Raw genomic sequence first — 23190 nt, forward strand, 5'->3', positions numbered from 1 at the left:
CTGAGAGATGGAGACAGTGAATTCAGGTGGCAGGCGTGGTCCAGTTTATGTCCTGTGGCTTTTCAGGATGGAAGGAGACACTGAGGTGGCCCCTAGCAGCCCCTATGAGGTCACCGTACCCCACAGAGCTCAGGCATTCTGGCCCTTCACTAAACTCCCCGTTCTGCTCAGCTGCAGCTCTAAGATACTATCACTTTGGGCTTAAGGACAGAAGTCTGAATGCAAGGAGGCAGTCCGGGGGCTTCTCTTGAGGCTGTGTTTTTATTACAAACTCATTACTTTGTACTTAGTTACAGGTTTATTTAGTGAGGTTTGGGCGACTCGAGGTTATGGGGCCCCTAGGGCCCCTCAGGCCCCTGCTTGATGCTTTGTGTTATCACGCTTTCTAGGCCTTCTTTCCTGTTTTAGGTTCAAGACAAAATCCTGGCAGCAAAGGAGAACACAGCACGGGCTCCTTTTTCTCTTACTGAGTGGGTGTCTCCGAGGATGTGGGCTCAGCTGACTTGAGTAAAACTAAAGCGCCACCCGCCCCCTGTGCGTGCGTGTCCTATTAGGCCGGGCCCCCCTGCAGAAGGAGCCAGAGACATTCTCTCTGGCCTGTGTGTCCACCGGGTGGTCAGGCATTCACCACTAAGTCAACCCTGCCCTCCTCACCCACGCATTCCTTCCTGTGACATCAGGAAACGCCAGCCACACTTCCGTGGCTCCGGAAGAACATCTGTGTGGAGAAGCATTTGCTCGGAGGGCCCGGGCCCAACCCAGGGGGATTTGTTTTTCCTGAGACCCCTACCGAAACGGTCCCCCCAAAAGACTACAGCAATTCGCCCTCTGGAGAGGACGAGTCCCACAGATCACCCAACGGGGCAGGGAGAACGCACTTTCTCAATGACCCCCATGCATGACGGACATTGGCTTTGTGGCCCCAGCAACGTGTCCCATGATGCAGCTTCCAAGGAGAGTTCTTCAAAGGGAGGAGGCTATGCCAAGACAGCATGATGTCTGAAGTCGCCAGCGTGTTCTGAGAAAATCACGGCTCTGTCATTTAGCTGTAAGGCCCTGGTTTAGAGCCTTTGCCCTTCTGTGTCTGAGTGTCCCCATCTGTAAGATGAGGGGGCTGGGCTGCGTAACCTCCAGGGGGGTCTTCCAATCCCGCTGTGCTGACCAAGCTTAGTAAATGCTCCTGAGAGACAGAAGACCCCGTGAAACCAGAGCCCTGTGCTTGCTCTCTGCTCTGGGCCATGCTATTTTAAAACATCGATGCTTGCCTTCTTCATAGCCCGGAACCTTCCCCGTTGCCCTGGCTCTATCAGTCTGCAGAACAGGATCCAACTTGCCTCCACCACCACATCAGTGCTTCTCCTGGCCGCCCACTGGAATTGTCCTGAGATCTTTGAAAAACATTGGTGCTGGCATCTCACCGCCAGAAAGGGTGATTTAATTCATCTGAGGCGGGGCATGGGCATTAGTATTAATTTTTATAAGTCCCCCGGGTATGTTCTTAGGTGAGTTGCGACCCACTGACCCAGATGTTGGTTGTTTGCCGCTGAAGGGTGACAGCCCGGGGCTGGGGGCGGAAACAGTCCCCTTCCCCTGTCCTTGCCGGCCGTCCCATCGTTCTTGCCGGTGTCCGCAGCATATTCTAGCATTGGCTTGTCTGAACGGCTCAAGCAAGGACTCCTGGGGCAGGGGTTCGACACCCTGTAGCTCCTCTCCTGGTATCTTGTAGGTGCTCAAGGTGGTTTGATGGGTAGAATTAGTGTGGTTAGCTCCTCCTGCACCCCCCACCCCCACCCCACTCCCCAGGACTCTTGCCCCTAACTCAGGCTTTCACATTCCTGGCAAGGTCTCTCCCTGCCCCCCTGGGGTCTGGAAGCATTTGGAGGATGCGGATGGTGGAGGGAGCAGTCCCCCCCTGCTCTCATCCTTGGCTGGCAAGTGTTCCTCGGCAACCACCCAGCCTGATACCGGATCGGAGTTCACATGATTCTGCCTCAGCTCGGGAACGGGCAGCCTCCAGCTGGGATTTTCTAGACCGAGCTGGGAGGTGTGGTCTGTGGGAAATCTCCGGAGGGGAAGCACGGGTCTTGGCTGCAGAGTGGCCTGCTTGGGGCCCTCCACCAGGCCTGGCAAGGTGGGTCCCGTCTCCTCCCCCGGGACTCTCCAGGGCCAGAGGAAGCCCGGCTATTTGAGGTTTGAGGGCAGTGCTCAGCCGAGTAGACAGTCAGAGAAGAGCCAGATTCCCCCTTTGCTGCCGCTCCCTGCCTGCTCTTCACCTGGCGTCAGAGACCATCGCCTTCCCAGGGTCTGGAGGCTGAGAAGGCGGGGGATCAGCCCAGTTGTTTCCAAACTGAGGATCGTGACTCATTAGTGGGTCAGGAAATCAATTTAGTGTAGAAATGATCAGAGTGCGTCGCAAGTAGTGGGGTAAGTATTGCTTCGGGGAAGTTTTATTCTCTGTATGCACGTGTGTGTGTGTGTGTGTGTGTGTGATGTCTGTATGCTTGGTTACAATGTCAAATGTATCCTTGCTACGCTTTGTGGTCAGAAGAGCTTAAAAGGCAGCAAATCAGTGCCGTGATGCCTGGGTTCTGGGTCCTGGATTCAGATTCGCCCGACTTACTGTGTGAACTTGAGCCACTGGCTTAGGCTCTCTGGGCTTCAGGTTCTGTGAAATGGGATAGCAGTGCGAGCCCCACCTGCCCCAGAGCGACTGCCTGAGCCCAGATGGCACTGAACTTCCCAACAGGGACAAGGGCTTGAGAAATGAGATTTTCTCCTTGTTGTTGTTGCCCGAGTGAGGCTGTTTGGGAGCAAGATGGGACTCAGGAAGCCTGCAGCCTGATTTCTACTCCCGTCCCAGAGGGAAATGTCAGCCTCTGAAAGCAGGTGGAAGTTTGACCAGCTAAAGGGAAGGGAAGCTGGGTGCGCAGGAAACTCCCTGCTCCGTGGGCTCGGGGCTCCGTGAGTAGCCGTCTGTGTGCGTGCCTGTGTGCAGCACGCGGAAGAAACGGCGACAGATTAGATCACTGTTTATGCACCGGCTCCAGGCCAGCATCAGGCACCTCCGCCTTCTGGCTGGGGATGTGCAGGAGGCTCTCAGCTTGCGTCAAAAGGCGCTTCCTTCCTTTCAGGGCTAATTTTTCTTGGTCGTTAAGGTCCTGGAAGACCTTTCTCCGTGCCGACGAGCATTTGTAGAAAGATTTGCTTTCAGGGGTCGGTTGTGTCGTGGATAGTCCGTGGATTTCTTAGCTGGATGATGAAGCGTTTGAGGTAGATGCAGAGACTCCTTGTGTTCATTCTCCGCCCCTCCCCCTGCCCCTCGGGCCACCACGGACTGGGCGCACTTTGGGTGCTGAGGACATGGGTGACCCGGTAGACATCTGCCGGGTGCAGGGGAGCAGGCCCGGGAGTAAGCCCGGTGGCCCTCCTGGTGGCATCTGAGGACCGGAGCTTGGCGAAGCCTGGGGGTGGAGGGTGGTTGCTCACGGATCACCGTGATAGACAGAAAGGGGACATGACACAGAGTTCATGTTCACAGAGTTTGGGCCGGTCTGAGCTCCAAACCTAGCCTACCACATCGTAACTGTGGAATCCTAAGCGGGTTGGTTCATCGCTCTGAGCCTCAGTTTTTTCACCTGTCAAATGAGCACTGATGAGAGTGGTATTGAAAGGGAGCGAATGTGCGGAAATGTGCCTGGCACGTCGAGCCCTCTCGGCCGATGTGGCTTGGTTCTTCTATTCCATCTAGGTTTTCCCATTCACGGAACACTTTTGCAGCCACTGTGTCCCTTGATTTTTGAGGAGGAAGTTTCTTATGGACACCAGGTAGAGAAGGGACCCTCCTGGCAAGGTGGAGTTTCTATCTGGGGGTACCTGTCCTCAGGAACTGGTAGAAGGGAAGGTTGGCTGTGATAAGACCTGAGTGCAAAAGCTGGACCCTCTGACCAGCTCTGGAGGCTTGAGCAGATGCCAGGCTTCTGAAGAGGAAACCCCAGTAATCCTTCCTCCTTACTTTTCTATTTCTATTAATGATACCCCGCTGTCCCAGCACCCAACCTCAAACCCATCTACCTATCCAGTCACCCATCTATCCATCTCTCTCCCCATTAACCCATCCATCTGTCTACCCCTCACCCATCTAGCTATACTTTTTTTAATTTTTAATGTTTATTTGAGAGAGAGAGACAGAGAGTGAGCAGGGGACAGGGAGAGAGACAGAGAGAGACACAGAATCAGAAGCAGACTCCAGCCTCTGAGCTGTCAGCACAGAGCCCGATGTGGGGCTCAAACCCACGAACTGTGAGATCATGACCTGAGCCGAAGTCGGACGCTCAACCGACTGAGCCACTCAGGTGCCACCCGCCACCATCTAGCTGTTTACATATTCATCCACCCACCCACCCACCCATTCATCCATCTGTCTACCCATTCACTCATTCATTTATCCATCTACCTCCTCATACATTCATTTACTCATCCACCTACCCATCTATCCACCCATTCACCTATCCACCCACCTAACAAATAATTTTTGAGAGCTTATAAGGACCAAGCACTAAGGAACATCTCAGATTTGTCCCTGACTGGGGTCCCTGCCCCCTACCTCCCTTCTAATTAGTTGTCAGTTTCTGTAGCTCCTTCTTGTCTCCTCTCCGGCCATGCTTCCTCATACCTAGACCCAGTCATGCCAAGCTACTCTCAGTTCCCCAAACGTGCCCATTGTCTCTCTCACATTTGGCCTGTTGCACACATTGTTTCCACAGGCAGAAACTCCCTTCTGCTTGGGTAGCCCTTCCCCCTTCTTCTTAGTCTGACTTGCCACTCAGGAAGGCCTCTCTGGCTGGGTCAGGTTACCTCCCATGAGCTCCCTTAAAGTCCTGTGCTCTCCTTAGGAGCTGGTCTCACCTGTCTTCTCCGCTGTCTCATGAGAGTAAAAGCAACTTGAGTTTCACTAAGTGATAGCGTCTAGGGCAGTGCCTTCCATACAATAGATACTCAATAAGTGTCTGTTGTATGAATGAATAAGTGAATGGATGGACAGATGGATGGATGCACGAAAGCATGGTTGCATGGATGGTTTAGAGGATGGCATTAAGGGCGGTCAGATGGAGCTAGGAAATCCAACAGGAGGCCATTGTACCGATGCTGGGGGTGAAGTCTTGACCAAGTCAATCTAGGGCATTGGTGTAGGAAATGAAGAGGAAGAGATTGATGTGGGAAATATTCAGGAGTTGAAAATGGTAGAACTGGGTAATTAATTGGATGCTTTGGATGAAGATAAGGGAAGAAGCCAAAGGCCATTCATCTGCACAGGTAGAGATGCCCCTTCCAAGAGGCCGTTAGTGCAGAAAATGATGGAAGGGGGCTGGGCCTCATCATGGAGCATGTCTTGTGAGGCAGCGGGAAGCTGATTACGTCCACTGTCCGCCTGGTGGGAGGCCTGGAGTCGTCAGAGTGCAGATGGGGTTGAAACCACAGAGGGAGGCTGTCCCACAGAGGCCGTGTGTGGAGTGAAAAGAACAAACCAAATTAAACGTGAGTATGAGGGGGGCTCACAGTACCACCGTGCGCTGCCTCGAGCGGTAGTCATTTGTGCGTGTTGTTCTGTCTTATGAGACTGGAGGCTCCCTGAGGGTGGGAGGAACACAGAGGAACTGGACTCTTGGACAAGCCACTCCATCCCTCAGTGTCCTCTTGCCTAAAATGGGGAAAATAACAGGGCTGTAGTGAAGATGGGTGAGAGGGCAGAGGTGAAATGCTCTGTAAACTGCAGAAGATTTTGCAAATATGAGGTGTAAGAACCCTGACAGATCCAGTCCCTATTTCTTGAGAGAGTGAATCAGGCTGTTGACCTCCCAAAGGCTGCATCCTGATTCTGCCCATAAGGGTTCTGTTGGGTCGTTAAGTTCCCCTTACAGCTACCTCTGCCTCCCAGCTTGGGAACTCGAGGTATCAGGGTACGTATCCTGCCCCTTATCAGGACTCAGATCCCAGACTTTCTAGAGCTTTGAGTGCCTTGCTACTCAGAGTGTGGTCAGCGGGCTGGCATACCAACACCACATAGGAGCATATTGCAAATTCTCAAGCCCCACCTCAGACCCACTGGATTAGACATTCGGTAGGTAAGGCTCAATAATTTCAATAAGGTTTTTTTTTTTTTTAAGTTTATGTATTTATTTTGAGAGAAGAGAGTATGAGCGAGGGAGGGGCAGAGAGGGAGGAAGAGAGAGAATCCCAAGCAAGCTCCACACTGTCAGCACGGAGCCCGACACAGGGCCCGAACTCGTGAACTGCGAGATCACAACCTGAACCGAAATCAAGAGTCGGACGCTTAACCAGTTGAGGCGCCCCTCAAAAATCTGTTTTAAACAAATCTTCCAGGTGACTCAGATGCACCTAAATATGAAAACCACGGCTCTGGAACACCCAAACCCACTTTTCGCTACAAGGGAACGTAGGAGGTGTTTTAACCTAAACATAGTAAATGTTTCTTCTCTGCCTTGCACGCTTGAACATTTTTTACTTTGGTTGCCAGAATTCGCTTATTGTTGGCCTAGGAAAGAGGAAGCCACAAGCCATTGCCCCAGCTCCCCCCTCACCCGCCATACACACATATATACACTCACCGCTTATAAACAATAGGCTTCAGCCTGGTGACCTTCCAAAGACCCGACAGGACGTGTTTTTCTTCACGATGGCTTCATTTGCCCTGTTTTGGGGGCATCTGGGGGCCTGTGCTTATGAATGAATTTTATCTTCCTGTGGGTGGACTTTATCTGGACTTTGGAGAACCTGAGGTAAATCTAGAGACGGGGGCTGTCCCGGGTGAGTGCTCTTGGGGACAGTTCAGGGACGTGTCCGGCTGTTGACCTCATATGTAAGCCAGCTGAACTGTGCGTGGGCTTGGGATTCAGGGATAGGAGGGTCGGCAAGTGGAGGGTGAGTGGAACCAAAGTTTGACTCACCGGCCGTGGGCAGAGTTGAAGGGTCACAGGGCTCATCTGCCCCCTTTCCCCCTTCCTCTCACCATCAAAACATATAAGCAAAACCAAAAAAAAAAAAAAAAAACCACAAAAAGCAAAAAATAAGAAAACACCCTCGTGCACTGTGGGTAGGAATGTAAAATGATGCAGCCACTATGGAAAACAGAATGGCAGTTCCTCAAAAGAATGAAAAATAGAACTGTCCTATGATCCAGGAATTCCACTTCTAGGTGTTCACCCCAAAGAACTGAAAACGGGGACTCAAGCGGATCCTCGGCATCCCTGTTCATTGCAGCGTTATTCACACTGGCCAGTAGGGAGGATAGAAACAACTCCGATGTTCATTGACAAATGAGTGGAAAAACAAAAACACAGTACATACACACAACGTAATGTTGTTCAGCCTTCAGGAAGAAGGAAATTCTGCAGTATACTACCCCATGAATGAACCCGGAGGACATTTTGCTAAGTGACATAAGCCAGACACAAAAAGGCAAACACCGAACGATTTCCCTCACACGAGGTCCTAGCATAGTCAAATTCAGAGACAGAGGGTACAATGGAGCTTGCCAGGGGCTGGGGGGTGAGGGGAATGGGGTATGGGGTATAGGGGAATGGGAATAGGGTATAACGGATACAGAGTTTTCCAGTTTGGGAAGATGAGAAAGTTCTGGAGACGGGTGGTGTGGTGATGGTTGCATAACCGTGTGAATGTACTTCACACCGCTTAAAAATGTACACTTAAAAATGGTTAACATGGTACATTTTATGTTATATATATCTAACCACAATTAAAAACAGCGAGAAGCACTCCCCTCCGCCACCATCACTGAGATTCCGGGCTTGTGTCCTGGAGAGGGTGGAGAGGTGAGCCCGACGGGAGTCCTGCCTTCTGGAGACTGACTGAGAGTTCGAGAGTGAGTCTCAGGTGGGGACTGGCTGGCCAGGAGGGGGGACATGGAGTAGGCAGACCTGGGTCCTCCTGCCCACGCTTCCTTCCTCAGGCCTGAGGCGCAGAGAGCTGGCCTTTGTAGCCAGAGGGTGGTGGTGGTGGGCAAGGCCGAGGGAGTCGGGGCCAGATCATGCTGGGCCTTGTAGGTCCCGCAAGGAGTTTGGGCTTTACTGTAGGTGTGATAAGAAGCCATCTCAGTGGGTTTTAAGCAAGGGAGAAGAAGAGCTGGTTATATTTAGAAAGATGGCTGTGCCTTCCATGTGGGTAATGGGCAGGAGCATGAAGGGGAGAGCCAGGGTGGGGTGGGGGGAGCCCCAAGGAGTCCCAGGGACTCCAGGTGAGGAGGGTAGCTTTGGACCAGAACCATCTCCTGCCCATTTAGAGGCAAGAGGCCAGGCAGGAGCCACAACAGAGCTGCAGGAGGGAGATGGCGGTGGGAGGGGGCCTGGTCAGCTGGCGGTGAGGTGGCTGGGGGCAGACTCTAAGGCTTTTCCCTTCTGGGTCCTTGCGTCCCAGATTGACTATTGTTGAGAGACCATGCAAAGGACAGGGTTGATCTGCTGATACTTCAAAATAGCTTAATTCAAATGTTACTCATTCAGAATTTGCAACCATATAAGACTGTATGTTCTCGGGGGGGCGGGGTGGTGAAAAAAAATCTGAGCTATTACGATGATTTGTCACCTTCTAAAGGGCTACAGGACACAAAGAGATATGCAATACATATGGGGTATTAAAATTTCATGGAAAGGGGGTGGTTGGGGGAAAAATGTCTAATGAGGGTCTTTGGGAGAATAATTCTTTTTCTTTTCTTTCTTTCTTTCTTTCTTTCTTTCTTTCTTTCTTTCTTTTTCTTTGAGACAGAGAGAGCATGAGAGAGTGAGAGTGGAAGAGGGGGAGAGAGAGGGAGAGGGAGAGAGAGAATCCTAAGCAGACTCCACGCTCAGCACGGAGCCCGATACAGGGCTTGATCCCACAACCCTGGGATCATGACCTGAGCTGAAATCAAGAGTCAGACACTCAACTGACTGAGCCACCCAGGTGCCCCCGGGGAGGATGACTGTTAAACAAGCAAAAAGTTGAAACATCCTGATTTAGACTCACAGTGAGATTTTTCACTGGAACCAGGAGTGTTTAATCAATAGAGGAGCTCAGGCTTTTCATTATATATATATATATATATATATATATCAGATAATTTATAAAGTAGGCTTACAACAACAATTTTTATTCTATTTTGTTCTAATGTATCTGTAAATAGACCAATAGCTGGGGCACCTGGGTGGCTCAGTCGGTTAAGCGTCCGACTTCGGCTCAGGTCATGATCTCACGGTCTGTGAGTTCGAGCCCCGCGTCAGGCTCTGTGCTGACAGCTCAGAGCCTGGAGCCTGTTTCAGATTCTGTGTCTCCCTCTCTCTCTCTGCCCCTCCCCTGTTCACGCTCTGTCTCTCTCTGTCTCAAAAATAAATAAACGTTAAAAAAAATTAAAAAAAAAATAGAGCAATAGCATTTTCTTTCTTAAATTCTCAACACGATAAACTTCTTGCAAATACCATCTGTGACTCCGCCTCTTTCCCTCTGGCAAAACAATGCCGTGCATTTTGACATCCATCATTTGATGTGGCCCTGATACTGCCCCTGAGGGTGAGTGCTTCTATCCCCACCTTCTAGTTGAGGAAACTGAGACAAAGGGTAAATGCCTTGCCCAGCCTGTAAGCGGCTGACCCCGGCCTCGTGTTCATTTCTGTTGGTTCCCGTCTTGTGCTGTTCCCTGCACTGGGCCCTCAGTTCTCCAGAGAAGAGGTGAGGGAGCACCTCCTGGGGAGCATCGGGAATCCAGGCAGTGGCCTGAGGGAAGCACGGCCTTTGTTTCTTGCCAGAGCACAAGAGGACGTGACAGGGTCGGGCCCTGCTGTCTGGAGAGGCCCCCAGAAGGGGCCGTGACCTCAGTGTTAACTGCCCTGGTACATGTCTTGGAGCAAGCAGGAAAGATGTGACGGATGCATAGTGCTGTCGTAGAGAATGGCTGGAGCCCTCACTGTCGTGCGTGGGTTGGAATTGAACTTTACCTTGAGCTTCCCTTGGAGGGTTTGTGCTCACAAGGGCTCCTAGCCTTGCTTGCTGCCCCGAGGGACCAGGAAAATAAATAAGGGACGGGAGGCCAGGGAAGGGGGACAGGGAGGCCCAAACCACATTTTACATTTTAGTATCCTGGTGTGCCACCCGCTCGGATAGGCTAGTGGAGTTGAGGTCGGTCCGTCTTCTCGATCGGGTGAGGCACTTAGAACGGGACCTGGCACACAGTAGGTGCTACAGAAATGTGAGCTGCTGTTATTCCAAGCCTCTCCCGCCTTCAGCTTTCAGGGACTTCCCCGCCACCGAGGAGGCCCAGCCTTTGAACCGGCTTGAGCCGCATCCCGCAAGCAAGATGGCGTCAGAGAGCCCGGCCCCTTCCCCGAGCCCATGAGGGGCGAGGCCCCTTGAGGCCCGAAGATGGGGAACGTCACCGAGAACTCGTCGCTGAGCTGTCCCATCGACCACACCATCCACCAGACTCTGGCCCCGGTGGTCTACGTGGCGGTGCTGGTGGTGGGCTTCCCGGCCAACTGCCTGTCCCTCTACTTCGGCTACCTGCAGATCAAGGCCCGGAACGAGCTGGGCGTGTACCTGTGCAACCTGACGGTGGCCGACCTCTTCTACATCTGCTCGCTCCCCTTCTGGCTGCAGTACGTGCTGCAGCACGACAACTGGTCGCACGGAGACCTGTCCTGCCAGCTGTGCGGCATCCTCCTCTACGAGAACATCTACATCAGCGTGGGCTTCCTGTGCTGCATCTCCATCGACCGCTACCTGGCCGTGGCCCACCCCTTCCGCTTCCACCAGTTCCGCACCCTGAAGGCGGCCGTGGGCGTCAGCGCGCTCATCTGGGCCAAGGAGCTGCTGACCAGCGTCTACTTCCTCAGGCACCAGGAGGTGGTGGAGGACGACAAGCGGCACCGCGTCTGCTTCGAGCACTACCCGCTGGAGCCGTGGCAGCGCGGCATCAACTACTACCGCTTCCTGGTGGGCTTCCTCTTCCCGCTGTGCCTGCTGCTGGCCTCCTACCGGGGCATCCTGCGGGCCGTGCGCCGCAGCCACGGCACCCAGAAGAGCCGCAAGGACCAGATCCAGCGGCTCGTGTTCAGCACGGTGGTCATCTTCCTGGCCTGCTTCCTGCCCTACCACACCCTGCTGCTGGTGCGCAGCCTCTGGGAGGCCAGCTGCCAGTTCGCCAGGGCCGTCTTCAACGCCTACCACTTCGCCCTGCTCCTCACCAGCTTCAACTGCGTGGCCGACCCCGTGCTGTACTGCTTCGTCAGCGAGTCCACCCACAGGGACCTGGGCCGCCTGCGCGGGGCCTGCCTGGCCTTCCTCGCCTGCGCCAGGACCGGCCGGGCCAGGGAGGCCTACCCGTCGGGCACCCCCGACGCCTCGGGGAAGAGCGATGAGCCCGAGTTGCTGACCAGGCTCCACTCGACCTTCCAGACCCCGAACTCGTCTGGAGTGGGCGGGACCCCCGCGGGCGGCTTGGCCTAGCCAGGGTCCCGCCGCCGTGTGGGGCCAAGTGAGGCCTGAGCTTGCCCGCCGCCTGCCGCCCGCGTGGCCAAGCGCAGGTGGGAGCGATGGGCCTGGGCCGCCGTGAGACCTCTCTGGTCCCGGGGGGGGGGGGGGGGCCTCTCTGGTCCCGGGGGGGCTGCTCCAGCTTGCTGAGCCCAGTGGGGATAAGCCCCCATCGGCTGATGGGAGTCATCTGCGGCCGGCTTCTGGGGAGAGGAAGACAGTGAATTGTCACCTCCAGGAAGTTCTCAAAGACAGGCTGGAGGGGGGGAGGGTGCAGAGCGTGAGGGGTGGGGATTGGGAGATGATGGGGGGTATCTGGGTTCACGCCTGCCAGGACCTTCCAGTGCCGTTGTCACCGATGACACCTGTCCAAATGCACGGGTGTTTCCTGAGGACATGACACACGAAGCTGTATTGTCATCATTAACACTTGAGCCCCACCCCACAAAGGGGTCGGAAGGGAGATGACCTCCCTGGAGGCCGGAGGGGAGAAGGGAGGTGGGGAGGCGGTCGGGCACTGGCAGCATGTGGTGGGGGGACAGTGAAGGGCATGTCTCACTTTCACAGGACAGGTGGGTGGATTCTACAAGCCCCAGGGCTGATGGAAGACAAATCCCGGGGCTCCCTGGGGCCATGTCTGTGGCCCTTTTAAACAGCCAGTCCTGAAGCGCAGGGCCAGGACAGAGGCCTAAATCCAGTGTGTCTAACCGAGTTCCCAACACACAGAGTTCTAATTATTTTTCTGTTTCCATTTGCCCAGAAGCACCAGAGGCAGATGCCAGGAACCGTATGTGTTTGTGTGTGTGTGTGTGTGTGTGTGTGTGTACGTGCGCGTGCGTGCAAGCATGCATGTGTTCACCGTTAAAATGCCAGGGTCTCCATGACAGCTCTGTGCCAAGACACTGAGGCTAAGGTTATATGACTACTGGCAGAATTGTCTCCCCCCCCCCCCCAGTCCCCACCTCAGCCCCCTGCCACACGCCCTGTGGAGTGTCTTAGCAGTCTCAGAGAGGACCCTGACATTCTCTCCGAGTTCTCAGATACAACAAAACAAAACAGAGACTCATTCTCTGGCATTTCTCAGCCCAAAGGCCTGGGGTTAAGCTCCATAATGGTTTAAATAGCCCCTGAGACAAGAAGAGGAGGTGGCCCCGGGCTCACCCTGCCTCTTTTGTTCTCCAGCACTGCTCGTCTGCCAGACGTCTCACCCCACCACCTGGAGAGTGATAGTGGGTCTGTAGGGCCGTATGTAGACCAAGGTACTGCCCGCCATCTTCTGTTCTGTCCTGGGAAGCTCAGTACCAGTCTCATTTCTCCTGCAATTTTGTGCCCGACCATGTTGAGCCTCCACCCTTGTGAACATACCAAGGACCAGAAGGACTTCTTGCTGCTCCAAGGATCTGCCCACCTTTACAGAAATGCTAGTCCTTCAGATTTCCTGGTCAGTGGGCTGGGGCCAACTCTGACTTCCTTTGGAGTTCTGGGATTCAAGCTCCTCACTGCCAAGGGGCTAGGTGGACTCAAGCCTGGGGAGGGACCAGGGGCAGGGAGACACAAGCTGGCATCCATAGGACATTTATGGAATCTGCTAAAAGGAGAGCCAAGGAGAACATCCTCTAGATCTCTCTGACTCTCTCCTCCCATCCCTTTCCAAGAGGTGGGTTTATCCTGAGTCGCTTACTCTCCAATCAGGGGTGCCCAGAGGCAGATACCCCAGGTTGGATGTGTCCCAGGGAAGTGGCTTTGGCTTTGACTGGATAGCCCTATTCTAGCTCCTTTTGGAAGGCCTCCCATAACCTGGGGAGCTTCTCTTTCCCTTCTTGGAGGAGGCAGTGACCAGGTCTGAAAGTGGCAGAAAAGTCCACCCAGCCCCAGCCCAGAATCTTACTGGGGCAATGGAACTGGTTGAGACCTCCATGCCTCCTCATGCCAAATTTCCCCCTATTTTGACCTTAAACATGGGTGTTCCCACCAGGAGGATGGACGGGGATGAGCTGAGGGTGGTTCCTTTTACTATCAAGAGTTGTATTTTTGTACGGTCCTCCCTTTTATGCCAAGTATATGTGTGCCGAATTGTGCAATGGATTTACGTAGCAAACTTGAGTCTGCAAATAAAGCAAAGTAAAAAGCCACAGCTGGAGTGTGCTGCAGTCTTTATGGGGAAGGAGGGTCTTCCAACACCAGGGGTATCTAGAAGGCTCTTGAAATACCCAATGGAGTTAGGAAGATCCAGGGATTGGTTTTCTTAGAGAAAAGTCAGAGAAATTAGGGTATTTTGCCTTGGTCAGCCAGCAGTGGCCAAAAACAATGGAGCCTTCAAGTGAAGTTGGGTCTTCTCTCTCTCCTCTTGAGATTCATAAAGTGTCTTCAGATCTGTAGCACATTGTTACAAATCCACATTGTTACAAATCCACTCCGGGACTTAACTCGTTTTCCTCCTTTTGAGGACAGAGTCCAGCCTTGTGATTTGGAGAATATCACTCCCTCTGTCCCCCACAGTGAGGAAGGGCTTGATGAGAGAGACCACCCCGCTCACCATGGAAGATTGCCAAAGTAGAAAGACCTGCTGGAGTCCTCTCTTGGGGATGTCCTCACTTCTTGGGTTTTGTTTGGGGAGGTTCACATTTGTTGACCAGCCCTTTTAGGTTTTAGCATCTTGCCAACAGTGGCAGGCTATGTGTTTATCGCTCAAGATTAACTGCATCATATTAAAATGTAAATTTGGTTTTGGTCACTTAATCCTTCTCTGGGTCAGATTCCTGGAGTCCTGAAGTATTCTGCAAGAATCGATCCTTCTTCCAAACAGACTAAGTGAGGACGTTATTGGGGATTAAGACTCCTTTCTCTCCTGAGGGAATGGATGGAGGAAAAGGCCCATCTGGTTTGGACGGAAGGTGACAGAGCCATTAGATTCCTTTCTTATTCACCAGTGTTGCTTAGCAAGATGAGGGCTCATCTTCCTGTTTATACACATTGGTCTGTGGGTTGGCCAGACAAGAGTGGGAGAAATTTTCAGCACAGAATGCAGCCCCATCTGCCGCATTCCCTCTGACTGGTGGAGCCAAGATAGCCAGAATGTGGTCCACTTGGTTCACTGCTTTTCTGAAAAATCTGCTGCTTGAAGCTGGCGATCCTACAGCCTCCATTCCTGGAATTCATCTAGCAAGACAATGGCCTTTGATGGCAATCACCTGGAGGTCACAATAGTACCCAATGATCTGGAGACATGGTGGGATTTTTATTCCATTTGCTTTAATTCAACTACTCTCAGAAGGACGCTGCTAGATTGTATGTTAGATATCATTGCTGGAATGCACCATACAGGTCATGATATCCCGTTTTCTCTCCATGAATTATCCCAGGTATATCCCCTCTCTCCCAAATGATGGTCCAGTTTTCTGAACAAATACCACCAATGGCACCAATTTGCTACTTCCCGAGATAAGTCGTTCCAGGGTTGGTCAGAAAATCTTAACTCTTAATGAGCCAAAGTGGAACCACTTTCCCCACTGGCCTTAAAGCACATGAACTGTGCCCCTGGAGTACATGGTCCTTCCAGTACTGGCATCTGAAGAGAATTTTCTTATCCTACTTCTCAGTATTAAACCTTGCAAGCTTGTATTAGACAAGGCTGGATTATACTGCAGTAATGAATATACCACCCCCCCCAAATCACAGTGCCTTAAAACAAGAAAAGTTTGTCTTCTGTTCATCCAAAGTCCAACGAGAGGCTGCCAGTTCTGGAAAATCTTCATCCAAGTGATGGCAGTGATTCAGAATCCTTCCATCAAGAGGTTCCCGCATCTTGGGGTACTGTTCCATCCATACAGGTAGGGGAAGCAGCACCAAAAGAATCTCACGGGGCATTTATGGCCAAGTCTGGAAGTGGTTGATATCTACTACTCACACTCCATTGGCCAGATTCCAATCACACGCTCCAACCCAACTGCAAGGGAGAATGGGAAATGTAGTTTTCCTATGTATTCAGGAAGGGGAAACAGAAGTGGTGAGCATCCAGCCAGTCTCTGACAGACGGCAATTTAAGTCACCTACCTCCACTTAACAGGTTTTAAGCTCTCACCTTCCTAAACCTTACCTGAACAAAACTCACTTCTTCAAATGTGATGCTTGGATCTGAAGTGAGACCAAGCCTGTCTGATCTGCACTGAGGAGAAAGGGACCATTTACCTCACACTGTGCTTCTCCTCCTCCTCCTCCTCCCTCTCCTCCTTCTCCTTCTCCTTCTCCTTCCCCTTTCTCCTTCTCCTTCTTTTCTTCTTCTTCTTCTTCTTCTTCTTCTTCTTCTTCTTCTCCTAATGTTTATTTTTGAGGGAGAGGGAGAGAGGGGGAGGGGGTAGGGACAGAGAGAGAGGGGAACAGAGGATCTGAAGTGGGATCTGTGCTGAAAGCAGAGAGCCCAAAGTGGGGCTCAAACTCATGAACTGTGACATCATGACCTGAGCCAAAGTCAACCACTCAACCGACTGAGCCACCCAGGCACCACTACCGCACTGTGCTTCTGTCGATGCATTGGCTTTTCTGGCAGACACAGCACATCATTGACATACATTGAGTCCATGTGAACTGCTCTTATGCCACATCTTCTCTGTCCTGCCTAGAGCGGTGGTCTCTTGAATCTGGGAATTATCATTGAGGAGCAGTGAAACCCATATGGAATGGGCAGGAAGGAGCAGAATGCAGTGGACTAGACGACGGTGGGGCTGGCCATCAGCAGGGCCCATGCAATTAGGGGCATGAAATGAATTCAGAGGAATGTCTTGCCCAGATGAGCAATAGGACAGCACTTGACCAGGGGACAGCAGGGGTCTAAGGAACCCTGACTCCATTGGTTGGCTTGCTTGCCTTTGAGTCCCACCTCCTGTAGGGTCTATGGGGCATGTGCATCTCGATGTGCCTAAGGTCTCCAGCCTGCCCTTGAATATCCAGAGAGCATCTCAGACACTGCTTGCCAGGATCCCCCTCTAACATTCCTGGAAGTGCCCCAAGATGCTCACCTGCCCCATGAATCCATCCTGGGGGACGTTCCAGCCCATCTTTACCCCAGGCTGCCCCACCATTCCCTGTAGGACACTCTTGTCCCACTGCAACTGGCTTCTCCAGGCCATAGCCATGCTCACCCAGTCACCCTAGACGTGAACACAGGCCCTTTATCAAAACACAGCCAACACTAGGATAAATTTGAGCCAAACTTTATGAAAGGCTTGACCAGGAATCATCCTGTGGAACGGAAATGCCTGAAAACTGGATCCTGGAACTCAGAGCTCCAGTGGTCCCTGGGCTGGTCCCTGCTGGCCCCTATTCCTGGCTCTTGCTTGCACCTTAGCCCCTTTCTCCCTGCAGTGTGTGTGTGTGTGTGTGTGCGGGGGGGGGGGTACGGGTACTGCGGATGTCTCACTCCAGAACTAGGACCCCCCACTCGCGGCCTTCTCTGGGCTCCACCCAGGTCTCAGCCTCTGTCCTAAACAATGTCATCATCATCCCATAAACTTCTGGCCACAGCGCACATAACCTATTACACAGTCATGCCTTAAACTTCTCCATGCCAGAACAGAACTCTGTTATTACTATTGCAAAACCAAAGGTCCATTAGTGTCTTTCCCCAAAATATGAATCAGAAGAGTGATGGCAGCTTTACCAAAGTGATGCTTCCTCGCTTCCTCTCTCCTAGTCATCGAGACTTCACAAATGCCAGGGCGGGCTCTCAGAGGCCCCCATTACGCGGAACTCTGTCGTCTCAAGTCAGGGCCGAAAACTGTAAGTGTGGAACACCTGGCCTGTAAAGCTGACAGCTGAGACAGTCTCAGTGAGCTGTGAGAAGTTGCAGATGGGAGGGACTGTGAGCTCATCACAATGAGCACGGCTTTGCCGTGTAAATGGCACTGGAAGTTAATCCCAGATTACTTACTACACGCTTAGGCTTTAACTTCTGTTGAGTAGACAACCTAGGGGTAATTTTTGTAGCATGTGTTTCACGCTTCACAACTAACGCCCCTTAAAGAGTTGAAGTGGACATGTTTAAGGAAATAAAACAAAGCAGGCCCAATAAACATTTGGAGCTGTAGCTGGGAAGCCAGACTACCCCATCTGGATGAGTGAGCCATCGCTCGGCAGTGAACTAGCACGAGATACTGTATTAGCTCAACAGGGGAGTGTAATGGGATGTGGTCGGTGATCCTGCTCCTAATTTTGTTGGGAAACGTGCACTGGATGAGTGTGAGTGAGGTAAGGACAAGCTGACTACAGTTGTCCAGGAGGAGCCTGTGAGCCACCTGAGCCCTAGACACTCCTGACCCCCCAACCCCCTGGCTCCAGGAGTGTGGCCGCCCTCCTATTCAGGGAGGCCAAAGCCTCTGGCTCTAGGCTGGGGCTGAGCCTATGGGGAGGAGGCGGGCCAAGAGTCAGGTTCTGTGGTAGGGGGTGTCGGGAGGTGTGGGGGTGAAGAGAGGTGAGGAACAGAAAGGAGGGGTGATGGTGATAAGCGTAAGGTTTGAAGACCCAAGGAAACAAAATGTTTGAAAAAGAAAGCATTTCAGAGGTATAAATATTTTGTTGGTGGTGGTAGTGAGTAAACCTTTAGTAAAGTCCCAGAGGTTTGTAAATATATGCTACATATTTGTACATTTAACAATTTCTTTTTTTTTTTAAGTTTATTTTGAGAGAGAGAGTGGGGGGGGGGGCGGTAAGGGCAGCGAGAGAGGGGGAGAGAGGATCCCAAGCAGGCTCCACACTGTCAACACGGAGGCTGACACAGGGCTCGATCTCACAAACCGCAAGATCATGACCTGAGCCAAAATCAAGGGTCAGACACTTAACTAAGTCACCCAGGTGCCCCCTCCGTTTTTGTTTTTGTTTTTTTTTTACTATTTTTTTAATTAGCCTTGGGATTATTCATGGCTCTAGTCATGCCTACTCTTGTCCCCATAAGTGGTGCCTCGGAAAACTCTCAGAGCAGACCATGTGGGTGCTCTGAAGAAGCCTGAGGAGGAGGGTTGAAATCAATCCCTCTTAGCACTTAGGAAGAAAAGCAAAGGACTGGAAGCCCTGAGGAAACATCCTCCTCAGTCCCCAACGTCTGCGCTGTCCCATCACAGGCGCTGCTCACCCAGGACCGTGTGGAAAGGAGCTCGGGGCCCTCAGGGAACTCCCTCCTAGTTCCAGGCACGGCCATCTGGTACGCACTCTACATGCACAGTCACACACCCATCGCAGTGACATCCACCAGCTTCTGGATCATCTGGGCGTGGGTGCCGTGGAAGGGCAGCCCATCTACCTCCGGGCCCACCTCGCCCGAGACTCCACTCTGGACTTGGGTGCCGCACCAGGATGCCCAACACTTTTTCTTCCTGGAAAAACAAGGGGATGGGGATAGAATGGGGGAGGGGGAGGAAAAAGAAAGAAACACATACATTTACAAGTGGAGGAAGAGTGTTTCACTTGGCGTGGACTCCTTTTTAAAGACGAATTTTTGCTTAACCACAGTAATGCCACTGGCAGACTCATAATGAAAAGTAAGTGTCCTGTATCACCTCTCATCTGCCCCAAACCTGCTCCCGAGAAGCAGCAGTTTGGAACAATTTGGGATGTTTCTTCCGGTAACTACCGTGGAGTTAGTGTTTGTTAAAGACACTGAAGATTCGCTTCTGCGGGGACAGCACAGGCTACTTACTCCCTGCAACCTAGCCCCTGCTCAGCTCCGGGTCATCCGTCGGGGGCTTTTGTGCCAGGGAGGCTCCCATTCCTCCTGAGTCGCCGCCCTTAGCCTCCTGTGGGGCGTGTACCAACCCCTGCTGCAGCCACCTTCTTGTCTTCTCCATACGACCCAGTGTGGATGTGGGGGCATCCGGAGGGAGCAGAGTCATGGAGAAAATGCAGCCTGACCTGAAAGCGCGGGCCTACGCCAGCCGACTCCATCTTGTTCTGTGTCCTTCACCTTGACCACGCCTCCTCCCCTTGAGTAACCTCCCGCTCACCTGCCTAACAGGACTCTGACCCTTCCCCAGCCAATCGGCTGAGGCCACAGCCATTACCCCACCAACTGCCCCTAGGCCCCAATAAAACCTTTGTCCTTTTGAAACTTGGCTCTCTCTCCCCGGTATCTCACTGCTGTGTCGGTGCAGGTAGGGGATTGAGCTCAAGCTAGCTCGAATAAAGGCTCTTTTGCTTTTACATCGGACTCAGCTCCCTGGCGGTCTTTGGGGATCACGAATTCTGGGCATAACAGACCCTGGGCCCAGCAGGCAGGGTTTAGGATCAGACAGATCTGACTTGGGTCTTTCCTGGTAGGTGTTTTAACTTCTCCTTGCCTCAGTGTCCTCATCTGTATAATGGGGATTTTGATGATAATAGTAGTAATGCCTCCATTAAATAAGACGATGGAAGTAAAGCACCTAGTGTGGTCCTTGGCACACAGTAGGTGCTCATGAAATGAAGTGAATTATTATTGGCAGCGTTGGGTCCCCTGGCCTTTAGCCCAGAGCTTTTTTTCCTTTGACATATTTGCTCATTTTTTAAAAAGTGATTTGATCCCCCTCATTTCACCTTCTGAAAGTAAAGGTCCCAAAGAACTACTTATCAAAGCTAGCATGAATTACTCTCTGGTTGAAAAGTTCTCCCTGAGGAAGGGGGTCTTGGGTGTGGGCAAAAGGAGAGAGGACAGTGCCTGAGGGGCAGAATTCAAGTACGTTCTCCCCCTCCTCCTCCTCAAGAAGCGGGGTGGGGGGGTGGGGGGGTGGGGGGGTGGGGGGTGTTGGAAGAGACATAGGAATCCACAACAGGAAGGTTAGGACAGGACTGAGAAGGGCTCTCATCTTCCTCCTCAGGCATTTCTCGTTCATTTCAGCACCCATCAAAGTTTCCTTGAGCACCAGCTGTGTGCCAGAGCTGAACCAGGGATACAGCGGTGAATGTGACATAGTCCCTGCCCCCCTGGGGTGTTCATAGTCTAGATAAGTGATCAGGCAGGCACAGTCTATGGGGATCACAGCACCAAGCAGGGGGCATCCAACCCTGGTTATCAGAGTGGCTCAAGAAAGACTTTCTAGAAGACAGACAGCTAGGATGTCAGATGACAAAAGAGCAGGAAGGAGCCAAGCCAGGGGCTGTGAGGAGCACTCACTGAAAGCCAGTCAAAACAATGGAGAGAGTGCTGGCAAAAGTCACCTGGGAACCGTCTCTACTCCCAGCTGGTGGGAGAGCCTGCATTTCCACCTGCCCTGGGTGCCAAGTTGGGAGGGACACCCACGGGCATTTCCAGGCATCTCTTTGTCCACCAGCCCCTTCCCAGGGACTACCCAGCCTAGAATGGCATTTCCTGCCCTTTGTTTGGGCTTTATTCTTCCATTTCTCTCTCCATTGGATCATATCCTCTCTTTCTGGGGGAGTGCTCCTGGGTCCCTGGAGGGGGGATGGGCATTGCCTCTTAGCACACTGCCCACTGGCACCATTCCCATCCTTCTGGGTCCCAGGGAGAGGCTTGGGGTGTCAGGGTGCATGTGATTAGACAGCAGCTTTGGAACTGGTTGGCACTCGGCCTCTACCAAGAGCCACAAGGAACAGCTGGGCCAGTGGAGACTGCCTGAAAATTTCCAGGAATCACTGAATGACCACACCATCTTCAAGGAGATGCCACCACATGGAGGAGGTGACAGAAGACAGGAGACTTGACCTGGAGGCAGAGCACCTGGAGGCTGTGACACCAATCCAGGCTGAGACAGTGTGGCATGAGAGGAGGGACAGAGGACTGAAGTGAGACAAGAAGGCCAGGGCTTGGGGCCTAGTTCATTGTGAACAGGGAAAGAGGCCCTAGGATGCCTTCTGGGGCTTAGTGGCTGAGTGTGTGGGTGGTCACTGTTGGTTCACACAGGGTGCGTGGTAGGGTGGTGTCATGGGTAGGTGATGTTGCTGTTCAAAGTGGGGTGGAAGAAAGGGGCCTCCTAGGAAGTTAGAACTGTTCTGTATCATGATCTTGGCAGTGGCTGCATGGATGTATATGTATGTAAAAATTCATCTGCTGTACATGCAAGGTGTATGCACTTCTTTCTTCTATGTAACTCAATTTTTAAAAGTTAGAAAGAAAAGTAGAGTGGGATGAAGGTACTGGAAGAGAAAAGGAGCCCAGGATGAAGTCATGTTCCTGCTTGTCTGTATCATCCATCCATCCATCCATCCATCTGGCCAGACAGCCAGCAATCCAGCCATCCAACCAGAAATCCATCCATCCATCCATCCATCCATCCAGGCATCCATCTATCCATCCATCCATCCAGGCATCCATCCATCCATCCATCCATCCATCCAGGCATCCATCCAGGCATCCATCCAGGCATCCATCCATCCATCCATCCATCCATCCAGGCATCCATCCATCCATCCAGCCAGCCAGCCATCCCGGCATCCATCCATCCATCCAGGCATCCATCTATCCATCCATCCATCCATCCATCCATCCAGGCATCCAGCCAGCCAGCCATGCATCCATCCATCCATCTATCCATCCATCCATCCTTAGTCCCTGTAAGGTGTCATCAATCAGCTCTTAGCCCTCGACAAGGTGTGGGGAATGCTCTCCAGCCATTTAGTGCCCTCAGATAAAACTCTCAGGCACAGCCAAGGGCTGGAGCAGGCAGGGTGTGCCTTAGATGGTGGTGGCTACCTTCCCTGGGCTCCTCAGCCTGGTGCCCACACCTGCTACAGTTACAAGGGGACCCCTAAGAACCGTCCCTGAATATGGGAGGCCCTGCTTACAAGCAACTCACAGAGCAGAGATGGGGGACATTCCTCATCCTGCTAATCAAGCTGCACCACCTGCTCAGGCCACAGCTCTGCCCACACCTCTCGATGAGTCAGGGACATCCATGGAGCCACCTACAGAACTCTAGCATGACGATCCCAGTTACTCCCCCTGCACACTGCACTGCTTCGTGTGCCTGCACCTTGGCTTATGTGGGTCCTCTGCCTGGAAGAGCATCCCCACCCTTTCTTACCTGCCTACTTATATCCCACTCATCCTTTAAGACCTAGCTCAGCACCACCTCCTCCAGGCAGCCTTTCTTGAGCCCCCTGAGGGAGCTGAGTGCCTGCTCTCTGTCCCCACAGCAGCTTGCCCTGCACACTTCTATCGTTCCATGAGTCCCCACACCTGACACCAGGGAGATCCCGAGGTCCCTACCCAGGGCCTGGGTCTGACCCCATTGCCTCTCAGAGCAGAACTGGCCTGGCCCAGAGGAGGGGCTCAACACACACGAGTTTGTACTTTTGCTTTGAAAACGTTTCCTCTTATTTTCCTTACAAGAGTGATACATTATTAATGTATTTATGAAGGACTGGGTGGAAACTAAAAGAATTTTCCATCCCCAGAGGGTAAGCATTTGGTCTGTGTGAATTTGTTTGGCTGGGTTCATTCTTTTGTGCCTGTGTGAATCAGGAATCATGTGTCAGGCAGCCCCCCTGAGTGTTTTTTTCCAGTTCAGATCCAGGAAGTGCAAAGAAAACACAGAAAGCCCTGTGGGCCCCTATGGGGCAGATCGTTTCCCCTGAAAATGTCACTTCAAGCTGCTCTAGTGCCCCCAACCCCACATGGCACCTTGGCATTAGCAGGAACCAGGAAACTTCTGAGCCACGGAAACAGAATGGAGT

The 23190-nt window shown here is 52.5% G+C and overlaps 2 protein-coding genes across 2 annotated transcripts in view; one reads left to right on the forward strand and one right to left on the reverse strand.

Annotated features, from left to right (window-relative positions):
• The first annotated feature begins 2040 nt into the window (after nucleotides 1-2040).
• Nucleotides 2041-13674, forward strand: GPR68 (G protein-coupled receptor 68). The gene is made up of 2 exons (XM_049612313.1): nucleotides 2041-2424; nucleotides 10293-13674. The coding sequence occupies exon 2, from the start codon at nucleotides 10429-10431 to the stop codon at nucleotides 11509-11511; it is 1083 nt and encodes a 360-aa protein (XP_049468270.1). The 5' UTR covers nucleotides 2041-2424; nucleotides 10293-10428; the 3' UTR covers nucleotides 11512-13674.
• A 4564-nt stretch (nucleotides 13675-18238) lies between these two features.
• DGLUCY (D-glutamate cyclase) overlaps nucleotides 18239-23190 on the reverse strand; it is a 40721-nt gene continuing 35769 nt past the window's right edge. Inside the window, 2 exon segments of the mRNA XM_049612315.1 lie at nucleotides 18239-18865; nucleotides 18867-18899. Of these exon segments, the coding sequence (XP_049468272.1) occupies nucleotides 18749-18865; nucleotides 18867-18899 (150 nt within the window). The 3' untranslated portion in view covers nucleotides 18239-18748.

The sequence above is a fragment of the Panthera uncia genome (assembly GCF_023721935.1).
Source record: "Panthera uncia isolate 11264 chromosome B3 unlocalized genomic scaffold, Puncia_PCG_1.0 HiC_scaffold_1, whole genome shotgun sequence".
NCBI classification, from domain to species: Eukaryota; Metazoa; Chordata; class Mammalia; order Carnivora; family Felidae; genus Panthera; species Panthera uncia.

What these genes read in the sequence shown, in the direction of transcription:
- GPR68 (XM_049612313.1), top strand. Translation starts at nt 10,429, where the DNA reads ATGGGGAACGTCACCGAGAACTCGTCGCTGAGCTGTCCCATCGACCAC.